At 38.9% G+C, this 25683-nt stretch overlaps 1 protein-coding gene across 6 annotated transcripts in view; it reads right to left on the bottom strand.

Moving 5' to 3' along the window:
- The window catches only part of MED13 (mediator complex subunit 13), an 80047-nt gene that overhangs the window by 34854 nt on the left and 19510 nt on the right, over positions 1–25683 (bottom strand). For all 6 annotated transcript variants that reach the window (XM_073315788.1, XM_073315789.1, XM_073315794.1 and 3 more), the window contains 4 exons: positions 21656–21824; positions 6662–6807; positions 4563–4760; positions 1327–1521 (listed from right to left, as the gene is read on the bottom strand). In XM_073315788.1, coding sequence (XP_073171889.1) covers positions 1327–1521; positions 4563–4760; positions 6662–6807; positions 21656–21824 — 708 coding nt within the window. The remainder of the gene's footprint in view (positions 1–1326; positions 1522–4562; positions 4761–6661; positions 6808–21655; positions 21825–25683) is intronic.

Raw genomic sequence — 25683 nt, 5'->3', positions numbered from 1 at the left:
CTTAGGTACCCAAAGATGCAGTCAACTACCTGGTAGGATTTTTGAAAGTGCCTAAATCCCCACCAGAATCAATGGGAAACAGACCCAAACTTGTTTAAGGTCTTTTGAAAAAAATCTTACGAGACACCTATCTGTATATTTAGGCACTTAAATATTTTTGATAATCTGTGCCTATGTGCTTCAAGTTTTTCAAACTAACAGACCTCGTCCCCTGGTTTTTATTCACAGATTGGAAGAGGAAAAACAAGCTCTCCAGCTTTCTCGATTCCCCATTGGTTTCTCAATTCTGAATGAATTAGTCCAAAAGAAAATATTCTCTCTGCGCCTGCTAGCTAGATTGAAACCAAAAGTAATGAATGCAGAAGCTTTTCTGCACAACAACTCTTAGTGCTTACATTTGGAAAAATGTAAATATCAGCATTTCCTCAACTGTAAAAACTAAAAATACAGATGCTTAATGCAGTACATGATAGTAACACTTATAAAACTAGAGCTGACCTCAAAAACTAAACATTTTCCTCTAATTCTGTGTATAATTAAAAAAGCAACACTAACTCATTAAAAGATGAAGAGGTTTCATTGGCACAGCATATTTTTTTATTTGTTGTTTCAATTATGTTCATAGTAAATTTAGGCCTTAATATAGGCTAACATTAAGTCTGAAATTCTGATAAACAGCTTTATTTTTAAAAAGAAAAATGCAGAATTTAAATTTTTAAAAAATATCGTTTTTAAAATCATTGATTTTTATCCACCCTGGCTCCGGAGGTATTCAAAAGTCTCAAGGCAGTGACTAGACCTTCTTTAGAAGAGCTCCAGTGCTAACACTCAGACTTTCCCCAACCCCTGAATTCCGAGATTTTTATCCTGATGCAGATCGACAACTCAGAACTACACCTGTGATTGCTCACGGATGAGAAAGCAAGCGGCCTTCTTCAACATTATAAAAATGCTCTACAATGCTTAAAAGGCTGATTCCAAAGAGGCTGGGAATGTCACCTTTTCACTCCGAAACCAAGAGTCTCTCCATAAACAGTAGCAAGTACTGTCCAGCCAAATCAATGTTCAGGTTTTAAATTACAACCATTTTGCAAATACCATTTTTATACTATTTTATAAAAAAAAGTCAAAAAAGTGTTAATGATAAAAACATCTAGTACATTATTACAATTTAAACCGTTTTAGGATTACAGTGACAATTAAAGGACAACATGCTGGAGGTTACAAATCAATTGCTCTGAATACTATCTAAACATTCTGACAGCCTATTTTAAGCAGAAACCCCAAGACAGTTTTTCTTTTTGGAAAAGGGAATATTGACTATACCTGTCTGAACTTCCTCTGGGGACGTAGGTGGAGTCAAAGTTACAGAAGACATGACAGGATCTCTTGTGGAAGCAGGCACTTGGTGGACACCCAAGCAAGTAGCTGAACAGTGAGAAACCCCCACAGTGCTAGGAGCAGGAACGTCTGTCTGAGGAACTAGAACAAAGCATGCTGGGTAGACCATTCGCACACCAGCTGAAAAAAAGGGTATAGTCATTATATACTCAACTCAATCATGAATACCAGCTATATAAGCAAATATGAGATTTTCCTCTCTAATCGTTAGGGTTTTGTTCTGTTTTTAAATCACATTGCAACATTATCTATTTCCTTATAAATGATATGAGAGAACTAAAACAAGCCAGAAAACTAGATAACTTGAGGCCAATTATGCAGCTCCTTTCACTGTTTCATAAATAATGACTGAATAGCAGTCATTCTGAGAGGTTTAGTTTAATTATGTTAATGTATTATAAGTGCTGCAGTACCAGTGACCAGTACTTGTTCAGAGGTATTCTGATAAAGTCTAAAACCATTTTTTCTATACAAGGGGTTCCAACATATAAATGGTGATTATGCCACCAGTTACTGTGATAAGCTTCAATACCATTACAAGCTCCCCTTTCTTGTAATTATCCTCCTGTCCACTGCTATTCTGAATGTGTTACTTGTCAGTCATTCAATATAGTTTACCCTACTTTTCCAGTTTCTCCAATAAAGCAACTTCCTTCAATAGCAGAATTCCTTGTCAATTAATTCATACTTGTTATTGTGGCAACTCCACTCTGGTGGAAGTTTCTTCATTTTAATCCCTCCCACCCCCAAGTATTTGCTTCTTTGCAACTATTAAAGAACAGTTAGCTACAGTAGTAAAATTAAGGCATTTCCAATCATTTAGCCTTGCAAATAGAAGTCACATATTTGTGCTGGCTTAATAGTCAAGTCAGGTTTTCTTTTTTCACATTTCTTTCCATTATTCTTTTTAAAAAAGTGTGGGAAATAAAGATTACCTTGTATGTCTTACTTATAGATTAAAAATTAAGCTGTTAATTATAGAAATAAATTGTATAATTAAGATTGTAATTCAGAGGACATACAGTACAATCTCTTTTCTGTAAAAATTCAGTCTCCTCTGAAACTTTTGGGTACAGGATCTCAGCTCAGGAGAAGATACATTTTAGGGAGAGAGTGCAGATATAGGATTTATATAAGTTACTTGGCTGAAAGAGGGGGAGGTGAAACTGGCAAATAAAGTCAACAATTACCAATATTTTAAAACTTTCTAAAAAGCTGAAAATATATGCTGGGTTTCCTTAAATAGAAATTTCACAGGCTACCAAACATGACAGACAAAAAGCATCTGGGTATTCAATCAAAGCAATTTAGAGATTCCAATTAATTTTACTTCAGTAAGAACTCTGTCTTGCCTAATAGGACCTCCTATTTGATCCCCAGTTTTTTACTCCAGTTCAACAGGGGCTGTGAGTACAGTGGGCACAATCACTGGGAATGTCTTAGATCATTCAATGATGAATTCTCTGGTCAGTTGAAGAGCACTGTTGACTGGCTCTTATGGAAAGAAGTTATCCTTGGCTTCGTGTATCAAATCCAGAGGCTCAATACTAAGGTTTATGAAAGCACTCTTTACAATGCTGACCAGTGCAGCTCATTGCTCGTTTGTTGTATCTACCTGTTGTCTAAAGACTTAGACTGTAAACTCTTGAGGGCAGGCACCATCTCTATTATATTTATACAACTCCTAGCACAAAGGAGGCCCTGGCCTCTAAATGCTACCTCAATTATACATACATACATAATGGAAAACTTGGAAAGGAGAAAACATGCAGGGTTCTAAGAGACACATGAAAAGAAACCTTTCCCAAAATCCATCTCCAAAAAACTAATTTAGAAGATTTAGAAAAGGGTGATCATGCATGTAAGTTAGTTTTTCCCACACCTTTAATTACAATTATATTACATACAAAACAGTAAAAGAACATTTAGATTACAAAGTCAAGCACTCAAATATTAGGAAATGCCAGATTTACAGCTGCCTATGCAACCATAATTCAGCCCCCTTGTGTGTCCCGCCTGTGTGCAAATGGAGGCCGCAGCCCTGTGGAAAAAGACAGTATGCCATCATGTGATTAAAGATCATGATGCACAAACCGACAAATTAAGCTTGCATGGCTCACCATGAATTTGGCATTTCTTAACTCTTATAGATTAAACAAAAACAAAAAACCAACTGAAGGCAAAAAATATTCTAATCTGTACAACAAACAACATTCCCATCATGCATCAGCATCAGGGTTTAAACTCCAAGCCTTCACATTGCAGCACCTGAGGTACAGAAATAACTGCATTAGCTGGCAACATTCCAAAAGCTCTTGGCCCACAGGGCTCTGATGGGTCAAAAGGTTTCCGGTCAGAGTTTAGCTTTGGGGGGGTGGGGAAGACACAGTGGACAAGCCTCAATTGTTCTCTAGTGCCTTGGCCTTAATTTTAAAGCTTCTAGCAGCCATAGATGTGAAGAAAGCCATGAAGATGTGACTCAAGTACTATAAACCAATGCAACCAGGTCTGTCCAAGTTTGCAGAGAACCTGAAGCAGTAACTCTCAGGAGTGAAACGCCCCTTTCACATTCATCTCACTGGGTTTAAACTCAGATGCCAACATTGTTACTTTAAATGTCAACATTGTTAACTATTCCAGTACCCAACTGGAATAAGAAGAAAAAGTATATTATGAAGATCAACACAATCTACTGTGAACGACCACTCATTTTGCGTAGGCCTTGAACATCACATAGTGAGACTGAAGGGGAGATGAAACTGATTTCATTTTTCTGAAGGAGCCTTAGCTTTCAAAAGTTTGGGAAGAAATACTATTCTATCACTCCTAGAGCAGATTTCAGGACAGAAATTGTCAATGGCCATTTATGTTCTAGCTGTAAAAATGTTCTATAGGACCCAAAATAAGCTTCCCTTCTTACCTGCATCAGGTAATTGACAAGGATTTGTCACTTATAGAATCATTTTGGCTGGTATAGCAAAACAAAGGCAGCTAAACTATTCTTCAAAACACTGTGTAACATACAGCAAAGAATAAAAGTCGGATTCAGGAATCTCTTTCATTCAAAAGTTTACAAGATCACGGTTCACCTTTAAAATAAGCCAGCTCCTACTTGGCCAGAGAATTTCAGTAAAGAAGCAACATGCATTAAGATTACATACCTACAAGGACTTCCACAGCAGCCAGAGAGTCATCTTCCCAATCCATCTCTTCTTGTTTTTCCTCAGAACCCTCCTTCAGGTTAGATGTGATAGGATAGAATTGCTTCCATTCACCAATCAGCTTTTTTGTAGATGAATCTGAGAGCTTGAATGACTGTCCTGTGAGTGTGCCATTTAATCCAAATGGACTTAGGATAACTGTATATACAAACAAACAATTTTTGGATACACCTAGAGAATGATCTGCACCTCCTCCATGACTAGGATTTCAGCCAATATCTACCACCAAATAATCCATTTTAAATGACAGGTTAGACTGCACCTCACTACAGTACAGGATAATAAGAAGACCCCTACACTCATATCTTAGAACAATAATTTATTATACCTCATTAAAATGTATATGTATTGAAAGAAGATGAGTTATGTAAGAATTAATGTACCATAACAGTTAGAAGTTAATCCACCTGAACATCTGTGACAGAAAATTTCATCATGGATAGAAAGGAGTATGCAGCTGTCTGTGCACACGAACAGGTGAAGATGTGCAGGTAAAATGAATTTGTGGCATCCAAGAGTCTGGTTTAGCTTTCTTTGTGACAGTGTTAACTTGCTGCCCAATGGTCTACATGTGGTCATCTCCCCCTTCTGTTTGTTACAATTAAATGATGATAGAAATAGGTCAGACTGACTACATACAAGGAAATACGATAGTCTTGCCTACATTAGGAAAGTTACCTGTTACCAATAGGCATCAGCAGTAGTGCAGTTAAACTGTTTCCGAACACAATTTAACTGCACAGAATAGGACAACCCACAGTCAGCACTATTTCTGGAACAGTATTAATAGACAAGGCTAATGTGTTCCCATATAGGATAACTAATCATAGTAGCCAGTAGGGAAGCTCATCCTCTAGAACAGGGGTGTCAAACATACAGCACACTGATCAGATCCAGCCCCCAAGCTCTCTTCCCATCTTCAAAAGGATCCAGCCTGCGCTACAGCTCAAGCTGGAACTGGAGAGGGAACTCATGGGCAAAGCCGCACAGGCACCAGAGATTCTCCTCCTTCCTGTTCACTTTCTGATCCTATTGCCATGCAACAGCTTTCTGAGATGTCACTACACAAGTTTTATGCGGTCCCATATGTGGTATTTTATGCAATTATTAATTAGCTAATTTACATATGACCATAAACTTAATGATATACCTAATGCATGACATTTAGGCTGAGCTGTAGGAATGCAGACAGGGCTCCCAAACGTAGGAGTGTCACAGGAAATGTGCAACATAAGGTAGCCCTGTCACTGCTGCCAGAAGGCACCAGACGGACCAAGAAAGGGCTTTTTCTTGACACACTTGCCTTGCTAACACTGCTGAGTCTGCAGAACTGGGCTCCTGCTCTGCCATCCCCCAGCCCCAACACTTGCTGCTGCCACTGATGTTGATCCTCATGGCACCAAGCTTAGAGAACAGCTGTTTCTTTACATGCCCACCCCTCTAAAATGCCAAAAGTGAAGGAGTTCCCCAAGGGGAAGACAAATGTTTGTTTCGGGGGTGGGGAGGAGATGGGCATTCCTGCTCCACCTAACTAAGAATGGGAATCCCTGAAGTGTTGGCAGATTACAAATAGATGGGAGTGATGGATGTACATAGAGTAAGTTAATGGACAGGAAAGATTTATAGATTTATAGATTTATTTACTTTTCAACAAGGTCTTTAAATGCAGTATCTAAACATCATGAGGTAAGGATTCTGCAGTTGGACTAGACCGGAAAGCTAGTTGTCTCACCACACCACAGAATGAGTTTCCCGCCCCCCCTTCTTTAGGCCAATCGATACACAGGAAGATCGCCTTCCTTAACCTTTAGGAAAAAGGATGATGATTTAGCTGCTTCTCATCAGCTTTATCACAGTGTTTAAGTTATGACAGAACCAGTGGCCAAAAATGAATGGAGCAGCATAGAGTCATACAAATCTATAAACCTACTTTTCATTGCTGCTCCCTCTCCCCCCATTTTGGCATCAACATTCCTTTAGATTAGCTAATGAAGGATTGCTCAAGAACAAAAGTATTAAAATAAGTCACAGAAACCTACCTTGAAAAGGGCTGTTAGACTGCTGGGCAAGGGTAAGGTGTTCTTCACTAAGAAGGTATACAGGTTGGTGCTGGTTGATTTCCACACTGGTACAAACATTGCTGTCCCCATGCAAGAAAAAGGTGAAAGAGCAGGACAAGTGCTCACTGGGAAAAGAGAAAGAGGGTAAAACAAATACATAGTATTAAGGAGAATTGCTAAAGATTTTAATTTGATTGTTTTGTTAACACCTATTTATCTTCACTGACTGATAAATATTTTTTGGGGAAAAGAGCTCTTTGTTAAGGATTCAACACTCTTTCCGTCAACAAAGTTGCAAGAGAGTTCACACTAAACATGTTCTTAAACATCCAGAAGGTCATCAGACAAAGGGAAGATCATGTTCTTGATTTCTCTCTACAGGTAAAAGAAGGGGGAGAGGGGGTTACCAAAAAAAAAAAAAAAAAACCCCAAAAGCCACGTGTTGTCATCTTTGGGTGTCAAAGTAGTTAAAAAAAAAAAAAAAGAAAGAAAAAAAAAGTACAAGCTCAATCTTAAATGCAAATCCTTTGAAGATCATCTTTTAAAAAGTTGTAAAAACTTTGAATATAAAGTTCTAACGCTGAAATGGAAAATAGGAAACGTTTCCAGTCACTTGATTGAGAGCTAAACTAGGAAAAAATGATCATGGTTTTGGAATACTGAATTCAAAATACCTACAAATTCTCTTGCAGCTATTACTGGACAATGCTCTTAATATTTACATATAAGCCCTAAATTTTCTCAACTGAATAACACTTTAGAAGTTTCTACACTTTCAACATTTTCAATTTGACTGTGCCTTATGTGGCATGCACCAAAGTCCTTTCAGGAAATTTATTTTTCAGTTTCCTGAACTCTCACTCTACTGATTTACATTTAATTTGTATATTATAAACAAAAAAAGGAAGGTCCTACCAATGAAAAGTATAAATCACAATAAAATTCCTAGTGATAAAAGAAAATGAATTCGAAACAGGTCTCCCAGTTTCTGATGCATCATGGGTCTACCCTGCTCCTTCAAAGCAAGTTGGCAGTGTTAACATGAATGGTCTTTATAGATTAATTTAAGCCACTTAATTCTGTAAAGCTGAGATAAAACATTTAAATGCCTCCTCAATACAACTCAAATAAATTAAGACAATTTATTTAGTGTTAATACAGTGAATTAAAGAGAAAAAAAATCCATTATAGATCGTCAGCAATGAAACAGAAGTTTTTCTTCAGCCACACAGATCAGACCTCAGAAGCATTTCTCAATTTTTACAGTTTAGTTTTTTTATAACCACACAATGAAATTTTGAAACTAAAACTTATTTCCTTGGATCATTTTTCATCTACATGCAACTACTTGGTCACTATTTAGTAAGATTGATAATAAAAGTGCTGAACTGCGGACACTGTTTTTTGTTTGTTTTGCTTTTAATTATGAAATACACTAATACCTAGCATGTAATTACTCTAGTTCAAAAATGCCTACCTTCTTACAATCATATGAGAGTTAGGTGGGATAAAGCACTCCTTTGAGGTGGGGTGTATGAGATATGCTTACCTGATCACTAGGAAACAGACAACTCAAGATCCCTGCCAACATGCCACAGGGAGAACATTTTTCCCTGCTCTGGGAAATTAAAGAATCTCTGATATGGTAGATTTAAAAACAAAAAACAAAAAAAATTCAGGCAGTCCAACTTGTGAGCAACGGCAGCACCAACTTAACTCAAATGCCTGCAAAAAGTGAAAGCAACCAGGACAGTCACTGCTGATGCCAAAAGTGAAAGACAGAACAATCGTATGTTCTGAGAGAGAAATTTTCTCCTGTGCAAATTTAGGGTATCTAAGTCCCATTAAGCTGTTCAAGTCCACATGGAGAAAGGAAGTTAAGGAGACACTTAAGAATCCACCTTAGAAGCAACTGAATGAGGGTGTAAAGCCTGTCCAAAAGGAAGGTCATACCAAGCATCTCCTAAGCAAGAAAAAGTAATTCAAACTGGTGCTTTATTGAAAATCCAAATGGAAAACTATTTTCACTTCATTATACATGAATTACAATATTCTAAAGATGGCCTGATGAACCTCATTTAACAACTCCAAGGGTTCTGCAGCTCAAACCTTGCTAAGAGAAAGAAAGCTGAGTAACTCCTGCAACTCTCTCCAAGAGAGAAATTACATGTCACTAAGTCAGTGTGGCAATGCCTGCACAAGAGCCAGGTGATCAGAATACCTGAACTGGCAAGCCCAAGGAGGAGGTCTGGGCACAGTGTGCATCCTCTCCTCACCTCATGAGGTACTTTCACCTGTTAGCCTGGAGAGAGGGAATAAAAAGGAAGTTATGTCTTCTAGTTGAGAAGGCAAGCATTGAAGCACAGACACTTGGAATCTCGCCATGGGAAAGAGGAAGATGTCTGGGCAGCCCTACTTGAACAGTGTTTCCACTATGCATTGTTGCAGAAAACACTCTTCTTCACCTCTTCCTTTATTAATTGTCATTTTCCAAAGTTTCTCCCTTGGAAGGTAGATAGTAGAACAGGAGACCCAGGCAAGATTCTTTCAGAAACTGAAAGACTCCTGAATCCCATCCCAGAGAGATTCAAATAGCTCCTACACTGGCTAGCTTTTGATGACCAGAAAGAAGGCTGCTAGTGTTGAACATATGGTTTGGAGTACCAACATATTTACATACAACCTCACCTCCTTGAGAGGCCATAGATTGTAGATTCATAAGCCTCTCAAGTGGGCTCCAAAACACAAGACAGATGCATTCCACTTGTGCCATCCTGGTGGGCATGGACTGAAGAAAAGGAACTTGCCACAAAACACTGAGGAGAGTCCACCACAACAAAAACCTCCCAAAAAGAGAAGTTAGAGTGGTATCAACATTTCAGACTTTGGATTTAAGAAAATACTGAGCAGTCAGCGGACTTTGAATGGGACATATTCAGAATCTGAGAAGTGCAAACAGTCAAAGACCAAAACCCAGAAGCACATTTGAACTAACACCATCAACCACTAAGTGACTAATTAGCACAACTACTTAAAGCAATAAAGCTCTGACCAATGTGCTCCTACAGAAGAAATACAATGCTATTCTGGAATCAGTTATCACACGCATCCCAGTAAAGACAAGATTTGAGTTGATAAAAAAGAGCTAGATATCTTCATGATGAACTGCAGCCCTGTGAAGCAAGGAGTCATGTGATTAGCAGACACCACTAACTCAGGATACTGGAATCTGATCAACTAAATTCTCAGGTACAGGTTACATTTAAAAGAAAAGTCAGATGCCATAATGAAAGACACTTAGGGTCTCTTCACTTGGATAAAAAGGTGTATTTTTAAAATGTATTGGCTAACACACTTTAAAATCCTAGTGTAGACAGTGCAAGTTGTATTTTAACCCATGATAGCAGGTCATTGTGAATCCCCCCAGCCTGGAGAAAGTGGGGGCGGGGGCTGTTAAAGTGTGTTAGCTAATATGTTTTAACAATACACACCTTTTATCCAAGTGTGGAGAGGCATGTCATAAACCAGAAGAAAGGAAAGGGGGGCCAAACAAGAAAGATTGCATTTATGCTCGGATATGTCATTTCACAACAGCTCTTCAAGCAGGAAGAGAAGGAAAAAAAGGGGAGAAGCCCTGGGTGACATCCCTTACATAGACTTACTGCTGAGAGCAGCAGGCATATTATCTAAGGAAAGGAGAAAGTTTGAAGTTGTTGCTACAAGTAACTGCACATGGCACAACTGAAGACTAGACTGGACAAGCCTTGTTTTTACGTCACCCATACCGGAAGGGTGAGGAAAAAGTGGAAAATTTCCAGTAGGATGCCCAACATTACTACAGTGTTACTGCAACAATGCAAGACTGAAAGGGGGAGGGGAGGAAAGAGAGGGGAGCTAGTTTAAACAGCTACCGAGCACCTTCAATGTGTCACACTCTTGAAAGGAGAACACCACAAAGTAACGCACTTCTGCAACTGAATATTGCACAAAACTTTGTCACGTTTCATTTAATGGAATACTGTATCATGTATTTAGTGGGGGGAAAGGGGACACAATTTTGTAAATGCAGTTGTCCTGCAATTCTGAAGCATTACTAAGGGACCTGAATGCCAGGCTGAGAAGTACACATCTTTTAGAGACAAAGATTAGCTTATTTAAAAATGCACTTTTATCTTTAATTGCAAAACTAAGAATTTTATAAAGCTAAATATACTAGAAAGCTTCTCACCATCTGATTAGCCAGTCTATCATGTTGAAGTCTTCAGAGTCACAACCAGAGAACAATTGCTTACCCTTAGGCTGGGCAGCCTGAAGGGCCCAATGATTAGTCAAAGGCCTCAGGGGCTGAAGCAGGCGTTTTGGCTTCCTCCATCCATGAGATGCTGTTTGAGGCCCAACCAGGTTATAATAAATAAATAAATAATAATAGGCTGGAGGGAAAGACAATTACTGTTTACAATTTATCAAGAAATTTGATGACTTTTCTAAGATGAAGCTAAGGTTTGTATTTTCTCTTCTAATGTTCCAAAAAGAATAATTTTAAAGTAAAAACAAATGAAAGTGCAAGCTACAATAATAATTTTCTTCACATATTTATGATTTTAGAAAGATATATGAATCTCTGCATGTTTTGAGCAAAAATTCTAGTGCATGCAGTTACATAGAGGCTAGAGTTACAGAATTTTAGCCGATTTGAATGAAGTGGGTTAAGTTTATATTTCTTTTTTACAGAAAAATAAGCCTTTACTTTTGCTCATATCAAAATGTGAACCATTTCTTATGTCAATTATTGGGTTAATTCTACTGAAGTTCTCATCACCAAGCTTGGATAGTATTAGGGTCAGTCCTGAACTCCGTAGACAAATATGACGGACTAATCTGAGCTTCATTTGAGTAGGAGAAGGCATTGCATTGATCACGGACTAAGATAGCAGCTTAATGTTCAACCTTACCCAAGGCCCACGATTAACTAAAAATAGCACATAATAAATTTGGTAATTCATTAAAAGAGTAGGTGATCAACACTGAAGTCAACTGAGTGTTTTAAAGTTCTCTATAAAGTATATTTAGAAATATTCTGTTTAAATTTTTTTCTGTATTTCTCCTTCCCCGCTACTAATAAGAATTTGTACAAAACTGGATCTTCGTTTCCCCAAGAATTTTTATGTTCCTAGTGCTTTCCCCTCATCACCTGAAGTCATAATCCTATAAAACAGTGGCATCAACTAGTTACTGTGGAAGTGATTTAGTGTCATAAATAAATGATTATGATTTCACTGGGGTGAAGGAGGACAGGAAAAGATGTTTTCATAATATATAAAGGTCCTGTTTTTATAGAAATCTTAGTAAAGACTAAAGGGGGAGGGGGGGGGGAAATCTAGAATTTTCATATACGTGATGTTTCTGCATCTCCAATACACCAATTTTGAAGTACCCTCCTTGATAGAAAGGTAATTTGTTCAGCTATTTCTTTACATTTATTAGTTCTTATCCAGTGCTTTATAACTTCAAAGTGCTTCATAAAAAGCAGATGCACTGGAACCTTTAATCCACTCTTCACTAAACTGCCCACTTCAAATCTGCACCACGGGATTGGAGTCTCTCCCAGCACTAATTTAATATCAAGTGCTATAATGAGGTCTTTATGTATCACACACACACCCTGGTATAGCACATTTACCAGTAATCCATGAATATAAAAAAAATACAAGTAAATCACAGCTGACAAAATAAACCAACTACATTTTATCATATATCCTTGCTTTTTTTTATTTGAATTGTTTACTCACAAAATTGAGTAATTTGCAACGGGTCTCCCTGTTTAATATGAGGATTAAAGAGGTGAAATTAAGTTTACCAGTAATCTTGTATGGTATGTAATCATCATCCCCATTTTACAGATGCAGGAAGCAAACACGGAAAGATTAAGTCATTTTCTGAGGCTAGCTTCAGAAGTCAAGAGGTTCCTGTCTTCCAAGCCCAAGCAAATCCCTAGAACATTCTGCCTATTTAGGGGTAGACTCTAGCGGATATGTTAAGGCTCTCCCATTAACATGCCTCTGTTTCTGAATGCAATGGAATTTCCAGAGTAATTTGGGAGATACTGGCCAAGACCTAGAGTCCTCAGCACCAAAAGCTTTGGGGCACTTTGTCTGACAAGCAAAGTCATCATTCGCTGACAACAGCAAGTGACCAACAGTTCCAGAATGGTGTACCATACACTGGCACAAGTGTCTCCAAATAGCTACTATTAAAATGGTCTACAAGTCAGCTGCTTTTTAAATACACCAAGGAAGTTCTTTAAATAAAATAAAAAGATCAAATAGGCTTGGATGAGATTCTATTTAAATAGCCATCTCCATGGGGGATGGAGAGAACATCCAAACACTCCTACAATAGGAGAGATTAGGATGGGGGGGGAGGGGAAGAGAATGAGGAAAAACATACTCATTACATTTTTTCCTAATACAAACAACCCAAAACATACAGAAAGTACATTATCAGGGTTTCTAATTGACAGGAAGAGATTACATTAATCTGTAACATAAGCATCAGAGAATAAATCTATAGGAATTATACACCTGGCCACACGCTCAACATCATATTATCCCCTCAATTTTCTTCTTGTCAGCAAAACCACAGAAGGTTTGTTGAGCTAACAGAAGAGGAGCAGCTTCCTCAAGACCACCTGCTTACCTATTCCTCCCTAGAGGAGCATTTGCGGAAAAGGTCATATGGCTACAAACCTGACCCAAGAGGAGCCATGAATAGGTGCTTTCATACCCTGCTGGACTGATGAGGATTAGTAGCAGGGCAACGACCCCTTTGAACAGCAGCTTTCTCTGTGGCCACCCACATCTGTACGGCCCTGGGCGCACATTTTAACATCTAACTTGGCAGCTCCACTCCATTTCTACTCCATAACAGCCTGGCAGCAAGAAATTCCATGGCCTTAATTTGGGGTGGGAAGATGCAGGAATTTACCATTTTTTAATTTTCATAAGAGCAGTTATTATATGACTATGACGTTGGGTTGTATGTATCAGAAGCTTACTGGATTTGTACTGTTTTTTCTTTTGCCAATTAAAATTGTCAGCAATCATTTAGATTTGTTTGAGGTTTTTTTAAGTCTGGGTTAGCAATCCTGAAATATGGTTCAATTTTTTATTTATTTTAAAAGCTAATGCACCATCTAGTTCTCTAGGAAGAAAACACCAAGTATGAATAACCTACAATACTTCAGTACCACTTACCATGCTAATTCAAACTATTATCAATCAATTCACAATCATGCCTTTTCTTGCCCTCTGCTAGGAGTTTCAAGCTTATTCATAGAATATCAGGGTTGGAAGGGACCTCAGGAGGTCATCTAGTCCAACCCCCTGCTCAAAGCAGGACCAATCCCCAACTAAATCATCCCAGCCAGAGCTTTGTCAAGCCTGACCTTAAAAACTTCTAAGGAAGGAGATTCTACCACCTCCCTAGGTAACGCATTCAAGTGTTTCACCACCCTCCTAGTGAAAAAGTTTTTCCTAATATCCAACCTAAACCTCCCCCACTGCAACTTGAGACCATTACTCCTTGTCCTGTCCTCTTCTACCACTGAGAATAGTCTAGAACCATCCTCTCTGGAACCACCTCTCAGGTAGTTGAAAGCAGCTATCAAATCCCCCCTCATTCTTCTCTTCTGCAGACTAAACAATCCCAGTTCCCTCAGCCTCTCCTCATAAGTCATGTGTTCCAGACCCCTAATCATTTTTGTTGCCCTTCGCTGGACTCTCTTCAATTTATCCACATCCTTCTTGTAGTGTGGGGCCCAAAACTGGACACAGTACTCCAGATGAGGCCTCACCAATGTCGAATAGAGGGGAACGATCACGTCCCTCGATCTGCTCGCTATGCCCCTACTTATACATCCCAAAATGCCATTGGCCTTCTTGGCAACAAGGGCACACTGCTGACTCATATCCAGCTTCTCGTCCACTGTCACCCCTAGGTCCTTTTCCGCAGAACTGCTGCCTAGCCATTTGGTCCCTAATCTGTAGCTGTGCATTGGGTTCTTCCGTCCTAAGTGCAGGACCCTGCACTTATCCTTATTGAACCTCATCAGATTTCTTTTGGCCCAATCCTCCAATTTGTCTAGGTCCCTCTGTATCCTATCCCTGCCCTCCAGTGGATCTACCACTCCTCCCAGTTTAGTATCATCCGCAAATCCGCTTCATATGATTTCTACCGCAAGGCCTGCTGTCCAGAAGGACGCAGTGACTATTAATAATCAGTAAGCTTTTAAAACGGCTATTCTTTAATAAAATAACTAACTTGTGAATATGCGTGTTTTGTGTTTCACATTCATGTGCAAACAGACTGGGAAATATAGTTGCTACTCTGTGTACTGACAGGGCTCCCTATTTCTATGGCGGTAAATGTAGAACAGTAGAGAGCTGATTTTGATATAAAAGCAAACAGTTAATAGCAAAGTAAAAGCAACTTCTTGTATGGTTCAAGTACATTATCATCATGTAGGATTGATAAAAGCTCCCTAAACAATTTCCACCAAAGTAAGGGGATGGGGGGTGGTGCTGTTTTGTTTTTCTGGGGGAACAGGGGGAGATAGAATAAGCCTTAAAATATGAGAAATGGCTATTGAGGTGCATGTGATTTAATAACCCCAGAAGACACAGGTAATTTGTTAAAACGATCAGGGATTTAGAACAAGTTTCTGAACCTACTTTTTCAACTTAATTCCTGTTTTGAGACTTTAGTTAAATCCACCTGAAGATACTGTATTTTTGTTGTGTCCAAATGACTTTTTAAAATGTGGTATGCCTTCTCATAAGTAAATACTATATTTTTAAATGTGAGATGCAAATATACCCAAATACGTGTGATTATAACCAATACTTAAAAACAGTAGTTTCATGGTCATGTATCTCAAAACCCAAAAAACAATTTGAGCCTTCTTTAATTATTCAGAATATAAATCTCAATTATCTCTTGATGTTCTAAATTACAGCTTTCAAATGAGGAATTTACTTTTGCTATACAAAATAAAATAGCCTGGATAGGAACACAGTTTTGGAAGACATAATCAAACACTGTTCTATCTGAGGATAAACATACCAACCTTCATTAAGTGCTCTGGCCTATTCTGGAACAAGTAAATACATTTAGTAAGGCAAGAACTATGTTCAAATAAGAAAATTCAGTATATCCACCTTTTGACACACTGGAAGTTAAGGTAATTAATATCCATTATATGTTTATTGTATAATATTGTTTGGACATAAAACAGAAAGACTAAAACATGAACTCGTTGAAGAAAACTAAAATCCAGAGTCATCTCATTTTTAGATTTTCCAAGTGAAGTCACAACTATTTTAACTTCTGTTAACTCAGACAAGGAAAAACTGCTTTCTTATGTCAAGTGCTAAATTTGTCTGCTAGCGGTCTCTGTAGCAACCCAATATTCCAAAGAGACATTCATGTGATCAATGCCCTCAGCTCCTGCTGTTTATCCTGCACTGTCCTACTTACAGCAGTTCTTAACTCCAGCTGTCTACAGTAAAAGGAAAAACATCACCTGCTCTCCTGTCAGTACACAATGCCAGTACAGCCTCAGAGTTGCTGTAAAATTTGTTGACATTGTTTGATTAGAAGATAAACATTGTGAGAGGATTTGCATAGTAAGAAAAGAGAAATTATTTTTGATACAGGGCATATTCTAAGAGTATAGAAATAAGTGAGTAATTTGGTTTCAAAACTCCAAATATTGAAGCACTAAAGAGATAGCTAAATCCAATCCTCTGGGTATGTGCGTGTAGTCCTAACTCCCTCCGTTAGGATGTGGAAGGGAAGAAGAGTTAGTCCTTGGATCCCCTTGGCACTGAGATGAACTCATCCACCTATAGCCCCAACAGTATCATTCAGAGGGACCTTTCTGAAGAGGGCTGCTATCTTGGAGCTATTCCATATCTGCCAGAAATGGTGGTGGTAGACAGAAACAAGGTATGCAGCCAGGAATGTGTGTTCAAGACCCAAACAAAGACACTCCCTCCTTACTTTAAGAAAGGTAGTCAAGACGAACCATTTCATTGCAAAAACCATTTCCCTCTAGGGTAACTGCTATTACACTGCAAATGTAACTTCTCAGCTAGGCAGCCAGCCAAAACACAACATACCATAATGGGGCTCACCATGGCTGTAGGTGTGCGAACATACCCACAAACAATGATATCCCTTAGGTTGGTACATCTGCCCTCTTCTTTTGAGCAAGAACAGGGTGATGAAGTAAGCTGTTAGTTTCAGAAACCTATGACATGAACACCTTCAAATCAAGATGTAGCCTAATTTTAAGCCTATAAGACTTCATAATGTTTACATCTAGAATACTTTTTTCAAAGACTACTTATGGTTGTACAATTATGAACTTCTCTATTCTTTAGCTTACATGATGTCAAACAATATTTTTGTAAAACGTGTACTTTATTAATATCCAGTTTCCTGCATTCAGACAGTAAGATTTAAACAGAATTACCTGTTGACCTTGTGCAGCTAATTTATGTCCTACTGTTAATTTACACACACACACACACACAGTTTTTTTAAGCTTGCAGTCTGTTTTCATTTTCCTATGCCTTACAACTGAGCTGCATGTAGGTAGTCTCATTTTAATCAGAACTGCTCAGTCAAAAAAAAAAAATGCAACATTTAATGATGTTGCAGTTTGTGCTGTAAAATTCAGCAAATTGTACTTATTCCTAATATTTAACAAGACCCATATCATTATACATCAGTACTTGTTTTTAACTTTTATTTAATAAGCCAAGTTAGTCCTCAATGAAGAATCATCCCTGGGGTAACATTTAACTAACAATTACTCCAATCTGATTTATTCTATGATTATGTTAAGTACCATACAATAATTATTAACAAAGACAGACCCAATAAAATGACAAGTTTCAGAGCATTCCAACCAGAGGGAAGTAGCAGTTGTGGATTTGGAATATTTAACTCTCTTTTTCCTTCAAGTCTTTCATAAGGACACAGGAACTTTTACATTTATAAAATATACATATGGCTACTTGGTTTTCTGGTGGAGAAAAATAGGGAGGCAATGTACCCTAATAGCACAGAGATTCGCACTTGTACCTTTGACAAGACTAAAGTGATTAAACTACACACATGTGACACCCAGAGGAAAGTTGGCTCACCTCAGTGTGTGTTTGGGGGTTTTCTTGGGAGAATGTAAAGCCTATTGCCTTAAGGCTATGTCAACAGGAGATTTGAAGGACACAAAAGTAAAGGTAAGGATATTTAAAAGGCTAATCATTTTATGTGCTTTCAGTGGCAAGACTTTTAATGAATTATTAACTTACGTAATAAAAACTATTCAATGATAGCCTTTCAAAAGGCTTATTCATTTTAGATGTCAGGTCATAAACACTTAATTTGACAGAGAGAGTATAAGCCATGCAACTGTTATTTCCTTTACCACCTACTCATTTACAACCATAGCATCATCAGCATAGGACCTTAAGGGATATATTATGAAAAGATCAATCCTTATTTGGTGTTAGTTTAAACTGATTTTGCTACAGTTACACTCTGGGAACATGTACATCAGGACGCAAGCATGAAAAAGAGGAGTGTAACAGTGTACAAAACTTAAGAATTTGCTGAGTCAACACAAGAACCACCCCATCTATTTAAAGGGTGTGCAGCAGATCTTCGGGGGGGGGGGGGGAGGAATCAGTGAAAAGATGAGCTTGGTTCCTTGTCAGTCAGTCTACTATGACAGCCAGACCTACATGAGAATACAGTTACAGAGTCTAGAGGTCTTCACTGAATACCGCTGACATTTAAATCTAAAAACTGTCAGCAAAAGCAACCAAGCTATTCCTAAACTGCCATTACAGTACACAGAAAAATCTGTCACCTAAACTAGGCCCCAAAACACATAGGGCTTTACAGATCATATGCAACAACCTGAATTGAATTTGGAAACTACTGGTAGTAAATGTATTCTATGGAGTAGTCAGAAATATAAAGGGAAGGGTAAACACCTTTAAAATCCCTCCTGGCCAGAGAAAAACCCTTTCACCTGTAAAGGGTTAAGAAGCTAGGATAACCTCGCTGGCACCTGACCAAAATGACCAATGGGGAGACAAGATACTTTCAAAGCTGGGGGGGAACAAAGGTTTTTTCTCTGTCTGTGTGATGTTCTCTCTGTCTGTGTGTTGCTTTTGCTGGGAACAGAAAAGGAATGGAGTCTTAGAACTTAGTAAGTAATCTAGCTAGATATGCGTTAGATTCTGTTTTGTTTAAGTGACTGATAAAATAAGCTGTGCTGAATGGAATGTATATTCCTGTTTTTGTATCTTTTTGTAAACTTAAGGTTTTGCCTAGAGGGATTCTCTATGTTTTGAATCTGATGACCCTGTAAGGTATTTACCATCCTGATTTTACAGAGGTGATTCTTTTATTTTTTCTTCAATTACAATTCTTCTTTCAAGAACCTGATTGCTTTTTCATTGTTCTTAAGATCCAAGGGTTTTGGGTTTGTGTTCACTTATGCAAACTGGTGAGGATTTTTATCAAGCCTTCCCCAAGAAAGGGGGTATAGGGTTTCGGGAGGATTTTTTGGGGGGAAAGACGTTTCCAAGCAGGCTCTTTTCCTGTTATATATTTGTTAGACGCTTGGTGGTGGCAGCAATGAAGTCCAAGGGCAAAAGGTAAAATATAGTTTGTACCTTGGGGAAGTTTTAACCTAAGCTGGTAAAAATAAGCTTAGGGGGTTTCATGCAGGTCCCCACATCTGTACCCTAGAGTTCAGAGTGGGGAAGGAACCTTGACAGGAGCATAGACGTTCAATTCAAGAAGCACCACAGACCACCAATTCAAGAAGTTAGGCAGGCAGCTAAATCCCAAACTGAGGTTTCTGAATGATCTTCAAAAAGGTTTCCCCATGTAAATCATGGAGCAGTAGGCCCATCGGGAGGTCAACAGTACGGTAACTGGCAAGGTCCGGATCAGAGGCACCGTCACAAACTGCCTAGCCAGGTACACGGGGGGTGGTGGAGGCGGTAATATCTAGCAACCAGTCATGAAAAGGTACAGAGAAGTACTGCTACACCCATCAGTAGAAGTGCTTTAAATCACAATAGTTCTGTGAATGTGGCATGCACCACATATAAATCATCCCTGTGCACGAGTAGCACTACTCCGTCATAAGTGGTCAGTCTGAATCTAGAGATCAGATAAGGAAAAAAAAAAAAAAAGATACTGGAAGAAGCTGGACACAAATTTTCCTGAAAACTATTCCATTCTTCTCACATCAAAAAGTTACTGTGCCAGGTAGCTTTCAGATTATCAGGTAGACTACCTACATTTGCCTATTGTTATCAAGGCTGCATAACAATTGCTTCTTCTCCTCACACCTCTCAAAGAAATAGTACTTGATCCAGCAGAAAAAACAGTAATGACTCCTATGATTTTAGAGCTTAGTCTGCGGGTTTCCACCCACACAGCTTTTTTAAAAGAAGATTCTAGACCTTAAAATACACTTCTCCTTATTAATCTAACCAAGACTTTTTAAAACTAGCCACATGTTATAACAGTGAAGTTGTATACTACATCCCATTTCACAGTAGTAAGGCATTTACTAGATATCAACATTATCAAGCAAAGAAGTTTAACAGAAATTGGTTAGTCAAAACTTTAGCCATTTCACTGCTGTTATACAGGTGCTTCCATTAGTTTTTCCAACTGATACATAAAGTTAGTGATCATTACATCACTTTGACAACTTTTACTGGATTATGGTCAGAGGTGCAATAGCATAACTGAAGACAGATTCAAATGGCCCTTGGAATTACCATTCCTCATACCATAACTGGCCGTGCCCATAGCTCAACAAGACAACACTGACCTAACTGCTTAAAAATACACTCTTTACCAATGTTCTACAGATCCTATTGCCAGCAAACAGGAGAAAGGAAGAGGGCACGGATGCCTCAGAGCGAGCAGAAGTTTAGGCTGAATAGTACGGAACAGAAGAGGAAAGGATGCCTACAGCTGACGGACAAATTCAAAAATTTTGAGTAGAGCACAACAGCACAGAGGAAGTAACAAACAGGCATCAGAAAAGCCTAAAATTATGAATGAAGAAAGAAGCCTACTTTCTAACCTTGTTTTGCTATTGACTGCTAGGTAACATTGACAGGGTGAAGACATTGTTTGAACCATGCTGAAAAACTGCTCCAGCCAAGATCAAAATTAGGCTGTCTTTTTTCTGTCCTCATCCATGAAATTCTGTGCATCCTTCTAGTAGAACACCTTCCCACACACACTGCTCTCTCTGGCAAAGGAGTGCTGGAAGTGGCGTCCCCTCCAAATGTCTCAGGCTAGAGAGCTATGCGTGGCTTATCCTTTTCCCAGGTACGGTCTTTAAAATGCTCCCCAGACCCAGAAGCTACTTGCCCAGAGAAAAAGGTATCAGTGTTGTCCTTAACTCTGAAACAAGCCAGTTACATTATCTGTGTACCTCACCACCCCTTTTTTCTATTCCTTTCTGGAAGTCTCTGCTTCACCTTTATCTACTCTCGTCCTGATTGCCCAGAAATCCATTCATGGTGGGGGAAAGAAAAGCAGTACAGGAGAGATCTGCTGCTGCTTTTGAGAGGGCAGGCAAACATCAAGACATTGTCTTCTCTTTTGAGAATCAAACCTGATACCCAGTATGCAAGAACAGCAACCCAGGCAGATTCTCGTATCAGGAAATTTCAACAAATGTGCAGAAGTGGGGCCCAGGAAGACACAGGACCCATGGTCCCACGCCAACTTATACCACAGAGCATGCACAGAAAGTATGAGACCATGCCAATGAACCATTTCCTTCTCAGTATGCAGTTAAAAGTCACTACCCTAAGCAGTAAATTAAGCAGTGAAACAAAATTGAGACACAAGATAGCCTACCTTTTATTTATAGGTTTTTCATCTTTCTCATAAGGCTTCACAAACCACTTCCCAATGCGCACAAAATTCCGGTTCATTAGACACCTCTCCAGCAGGTTGTGAACTGCTTTGAAAAGCAGAGTCCGACATTCGTAAGACAGTCCATTCTCCCATATGCCATCTTCCTCTTCTACAATGCAAAGGAAAACCTTTATGGTGATGTTTAATTTTTATGTCTATTAACCTTTTATTCTTGAAATATATCAACGCCAGGGTTCATTTAAGTTCATTTACAGCATAAATGATATCATTCGTTCCACTATGAATTTCTCGAATGTCACAGAATGCAGTTTAAAGGGGGAGGGGGGGAGACGACACACCAACCACTTACAGTTAATCCAAGAAGCATGAGGCCTAAAAGTAGTTGACAACTGATCTATTAAGTAACATTCACTGTATATTTTATTAGCATAGCCAATATAAATTATCTAGAGAAACAATATTAATCTTGTTGTTTTTTCCAGAGTAAACAAATTTAAAAGATATTCAGATACATAAGAGAAATACTTAACACGGCTACAGCACAAATTGTAACACTGGCTTGCACGTTGGCTCAAACTTTGGCTAGCATGCGCTGCTTACCTCAACAACGAACAGGCAGTTGAAAATTATGCTTATAATAAAATAAATGATAAAATAATAAATAGCCTTAATGTTTATCACCATGTTGTCTAATAATCACACTATAAAATTAAGAGCTGCAAAGAAAAACATACTTTGGAAAACACAGCCTATCACTATTACCTGCCTTCTCCTTCTTTAACAGCAAACCTTCAAGTCTAGTCTCATAGCACAGCAAAGAAAAGAAAAGTATTTACCATCAGACAGTCAATCTTCCTATCCACAAAAAAGCAAGATATTTAGTGGACAAATTCTGCTGTCAGACAAGTGCTTGGAAGCTATAAGCGTCCAAACAATATCTAGTTACAGAGTAGCAGCTGCGTTAATCTGTAACCGTAAAAAGAAAAGGGGTACTTGTGGCACCTTAGAGACTAACCAATTTATTTGAGCATAAGCTCTCGTAAGCTACAGCTCACTTCATCGAATGCATCCGATGAAGTGAGCTGTAGCTCACGAGAGCTTATGCTCAAATAAATTGGTTAGTCTCTAAGGTGCCACAAGTACTTCTTTTCAAATATCTGATAATATAACTGTTCAATGTTCAACTCTTCAAAATCTTATGTAACCCCCTGCCTATCTTAATAATTTGGTGTCCAATAAATTCATATTTGTTCTTCAAAAACAGAAAGAAAAAAAACCCCACCTTTCTTTACAGACAAATCAAAAGGCAAGGATCACTACCAAAAGACTCATTTAAAATTCTAGTCTGGTCATTGTCCATTCTGGTCCAGAATCAGTGCACGAAAATACTAACTGACCCTAGAAGCTTTTGCATTGGGCTGAAGTTTCTAAAACCAGCTGGCCACAGGATACAGAGCCATAATCATCACAATACATATATTACAAGCATTTTCAGGTGGCCCTTACTGTCTCGGCACATGGATGAGATCAAGAGAAAAAAAAAATATTTCCCAGGTAAAGGTAGCAAAAATACATCATAACCTGCAGCAGCATGATAATAATAGAGAAGAGACAGGGCATCTAGATTTCTTTTTTTCCCTCCCCCGTTCACAACCTTTAGAGAGTCCAGACAAGAGGACTAGCATAGGCAAGGACAAGGAAATAAATTTGTCTGTGCTTTCACAACATAGCTAGGCTTGGGTTTAGATTAGGTAATTCCCAATTAGAAGGTTAACAAGCGAGAACAGTCTGTCCAGCCATCCCTTTTGCTTGCCACCCTTCAGTTAGCTTACCAATGAAAATGTACCTTGCATGATGGTCAACAGAGGTCTGCCATGCAGCTGGGCCCCTCGGTGTTTTGTTTTTGTTTTAAAGACAGGAATCAGCTCCTTCAGTTTCATCTTGGAGCCTATTAACAACCACTTCTGAGTACATAGAAAAATGCACTCAGAAAGGCAGGAGTATTCGCTGAAATCTGAGTCCCCTTCACAAAATTAGTCCCAGAGACAGCATGTGGAGAAGCTACAGAGGTGGCAAAACAACAGGTGTCTATGGCCAACATCTGTGTTTGAGTGTAAGGGCACAACGTTTGAGCCCCAGAGGAAAGGAAAGGAATTTCTGGACACGGTTTCTATCAGAGTCCTGAAACAATTACAAATCCAATCAGATCTACATATGGCAAGTAAATGAAGGCATCTTGCCATCTCAAAATGCTTACCACTTTTTCTTTATCTGGTATGAGTTTAAGGTAACTACATTTAATCCAGATCCTGTTCTCTGCCAAAATACTGGAAGAGTAAAGAACTCTCTCCCCTACAGCCCCCATAACTGATAAAGATGAGCATCATAAACATACTGATGACACTGAAGCAAGTTCTCACACACCAATTAGGAAAAGAAGTGACAAGGGGGACAGAGAGCCCTCTGAGAAGATAAAGTTACCTATCACCCTGTTCTGAGATCCCTCCAACTGAAATAAGTAGAGCTACTTTAAAATATTTCCTCAGTCATACCATGATAAAAGCATCTCAGGGTCAACAGTACCAAAGGCTCCTGAAAGATCTAGTAATATTCCCTACCAACGAACTTTGTTAGATCAGTGTTAAGGTTACCTAATCTTGCCATGTGCCATTACAGAATTGGAGGGAGGCTAAGCATAAACCTCTGAAACCCAGGAAAGAGAATTAAGGTAATGTTGCCTTAACTCAGTCCTGTTTGAGCAACAAGTCCCTGTGAGAGCTCTCAGGACTGTACCCTCCCCAAGCACGCAGAAGACAGCACAGAGGGTGAAGAGTTGTGAGGGGAAAACCACGTGGACCTTGTCGTGAATAGAATAAAGTCCAAATTTAGGTCAGGCTTAGTGAACACAAGCTAGCTAAGGCTAAACTATGCTCAATCACTTGATCTACTGAGAACAAACCCATGACTTGCCACATAAACATCTACTAGTCTCTATCCTTCGGATTTCCTCTGCCTTCAGTTAGCTCTGAAACACTTGTGGCACACGGTGATGTATGTGGCAGCAAACAGTTAGCACTCCCACAGCAACAGGGAAGACCATGTGGCAGAGAGGGTGCACAGCAACCAGTGAATGAGCACAGATGTGAAGTTCTGGTGTGCACCGAGAATATGCAAGAGCGTGAACAGGATGAGGCAATTTTCTGTTCCCTTATCTTCTTGACATACCTGGTCTGCGTTTGTACACCTACCACAGTGGAGTCCTGGTCCATCACTAGTGCTCCTAGATGCTATGGTAATAAATAAATAAATCAATCAGTCTCTGGAGATGATAGTGGTAGCCATGAAAGTACAGAGGTTTAAAACAAACACACACCCACACCTTTCAGACATTCTTAGATTTTTAGAACCAATAGGGCCATTGTGATCATCTATGCAAACCTCCTGCACAACAATTCGGGGTGGGGGAGAAGAATCCCCAATTCCAGCTGCACTTAAACGTCTCCTCAGATGGCAACATGAGCTCTGGCAACTTGCCGCAATGACTTTCTGGATCAATGCAGCTCGACCTAACACAGTTAGGTTCAGTGAACATATAAGAAGAGGAATGACTATAGCATTGTGTTGGACACTACACAGCACACCACTAGAAGTAGTGGATTTTGTTAGGGATAGATCAGGTTTGTTTCGTTTCTTCCCCCACTCTCCCACAAATGTCTGTTGAGAGCTCCAGGGAGCCGTTATATTTATGGTTGTGGGAGACTGAGAGACATTACTTTAACTCTGTATTTCCTAGTCTTCAGAGGTTTAAGTTTATTAGTAGCTGCTATTTAAAGAATTTCAAAAACACAGATGTTTGCTTTAAAAGCCAACTATAAAATACTGTAATCCACTAAAGAAACCAGGGTGGATAAAAATCAATGATTTAAAAAAATTTTTTTTAATTTAAATCGGATTTTTTTGATAAAATGCATCCAGCAACCATCCCTCCATAATGCCAACTATAAACA

This window comes from Lepidochelys kempii, chromosome 17 (assembly GCF_965140265.1).
Source record: "Lepidochelys kempii isolate rLepKem1 chromosome 17, rLepKem1.hap2, whole genome shotgun sequence".
Taxonomy (NCBI): domain Eukaryota; kingdom Metazoa; phylum Chordata; order Testudines; family Cheloniidae; genus Lepidochelys; species Lepidochelys kempii.
The sequence above is the reverse complement of the archived record's forward strand: the minus strand, read 5'-3'. Positions and strand labels throughout refer to the sequence as shown.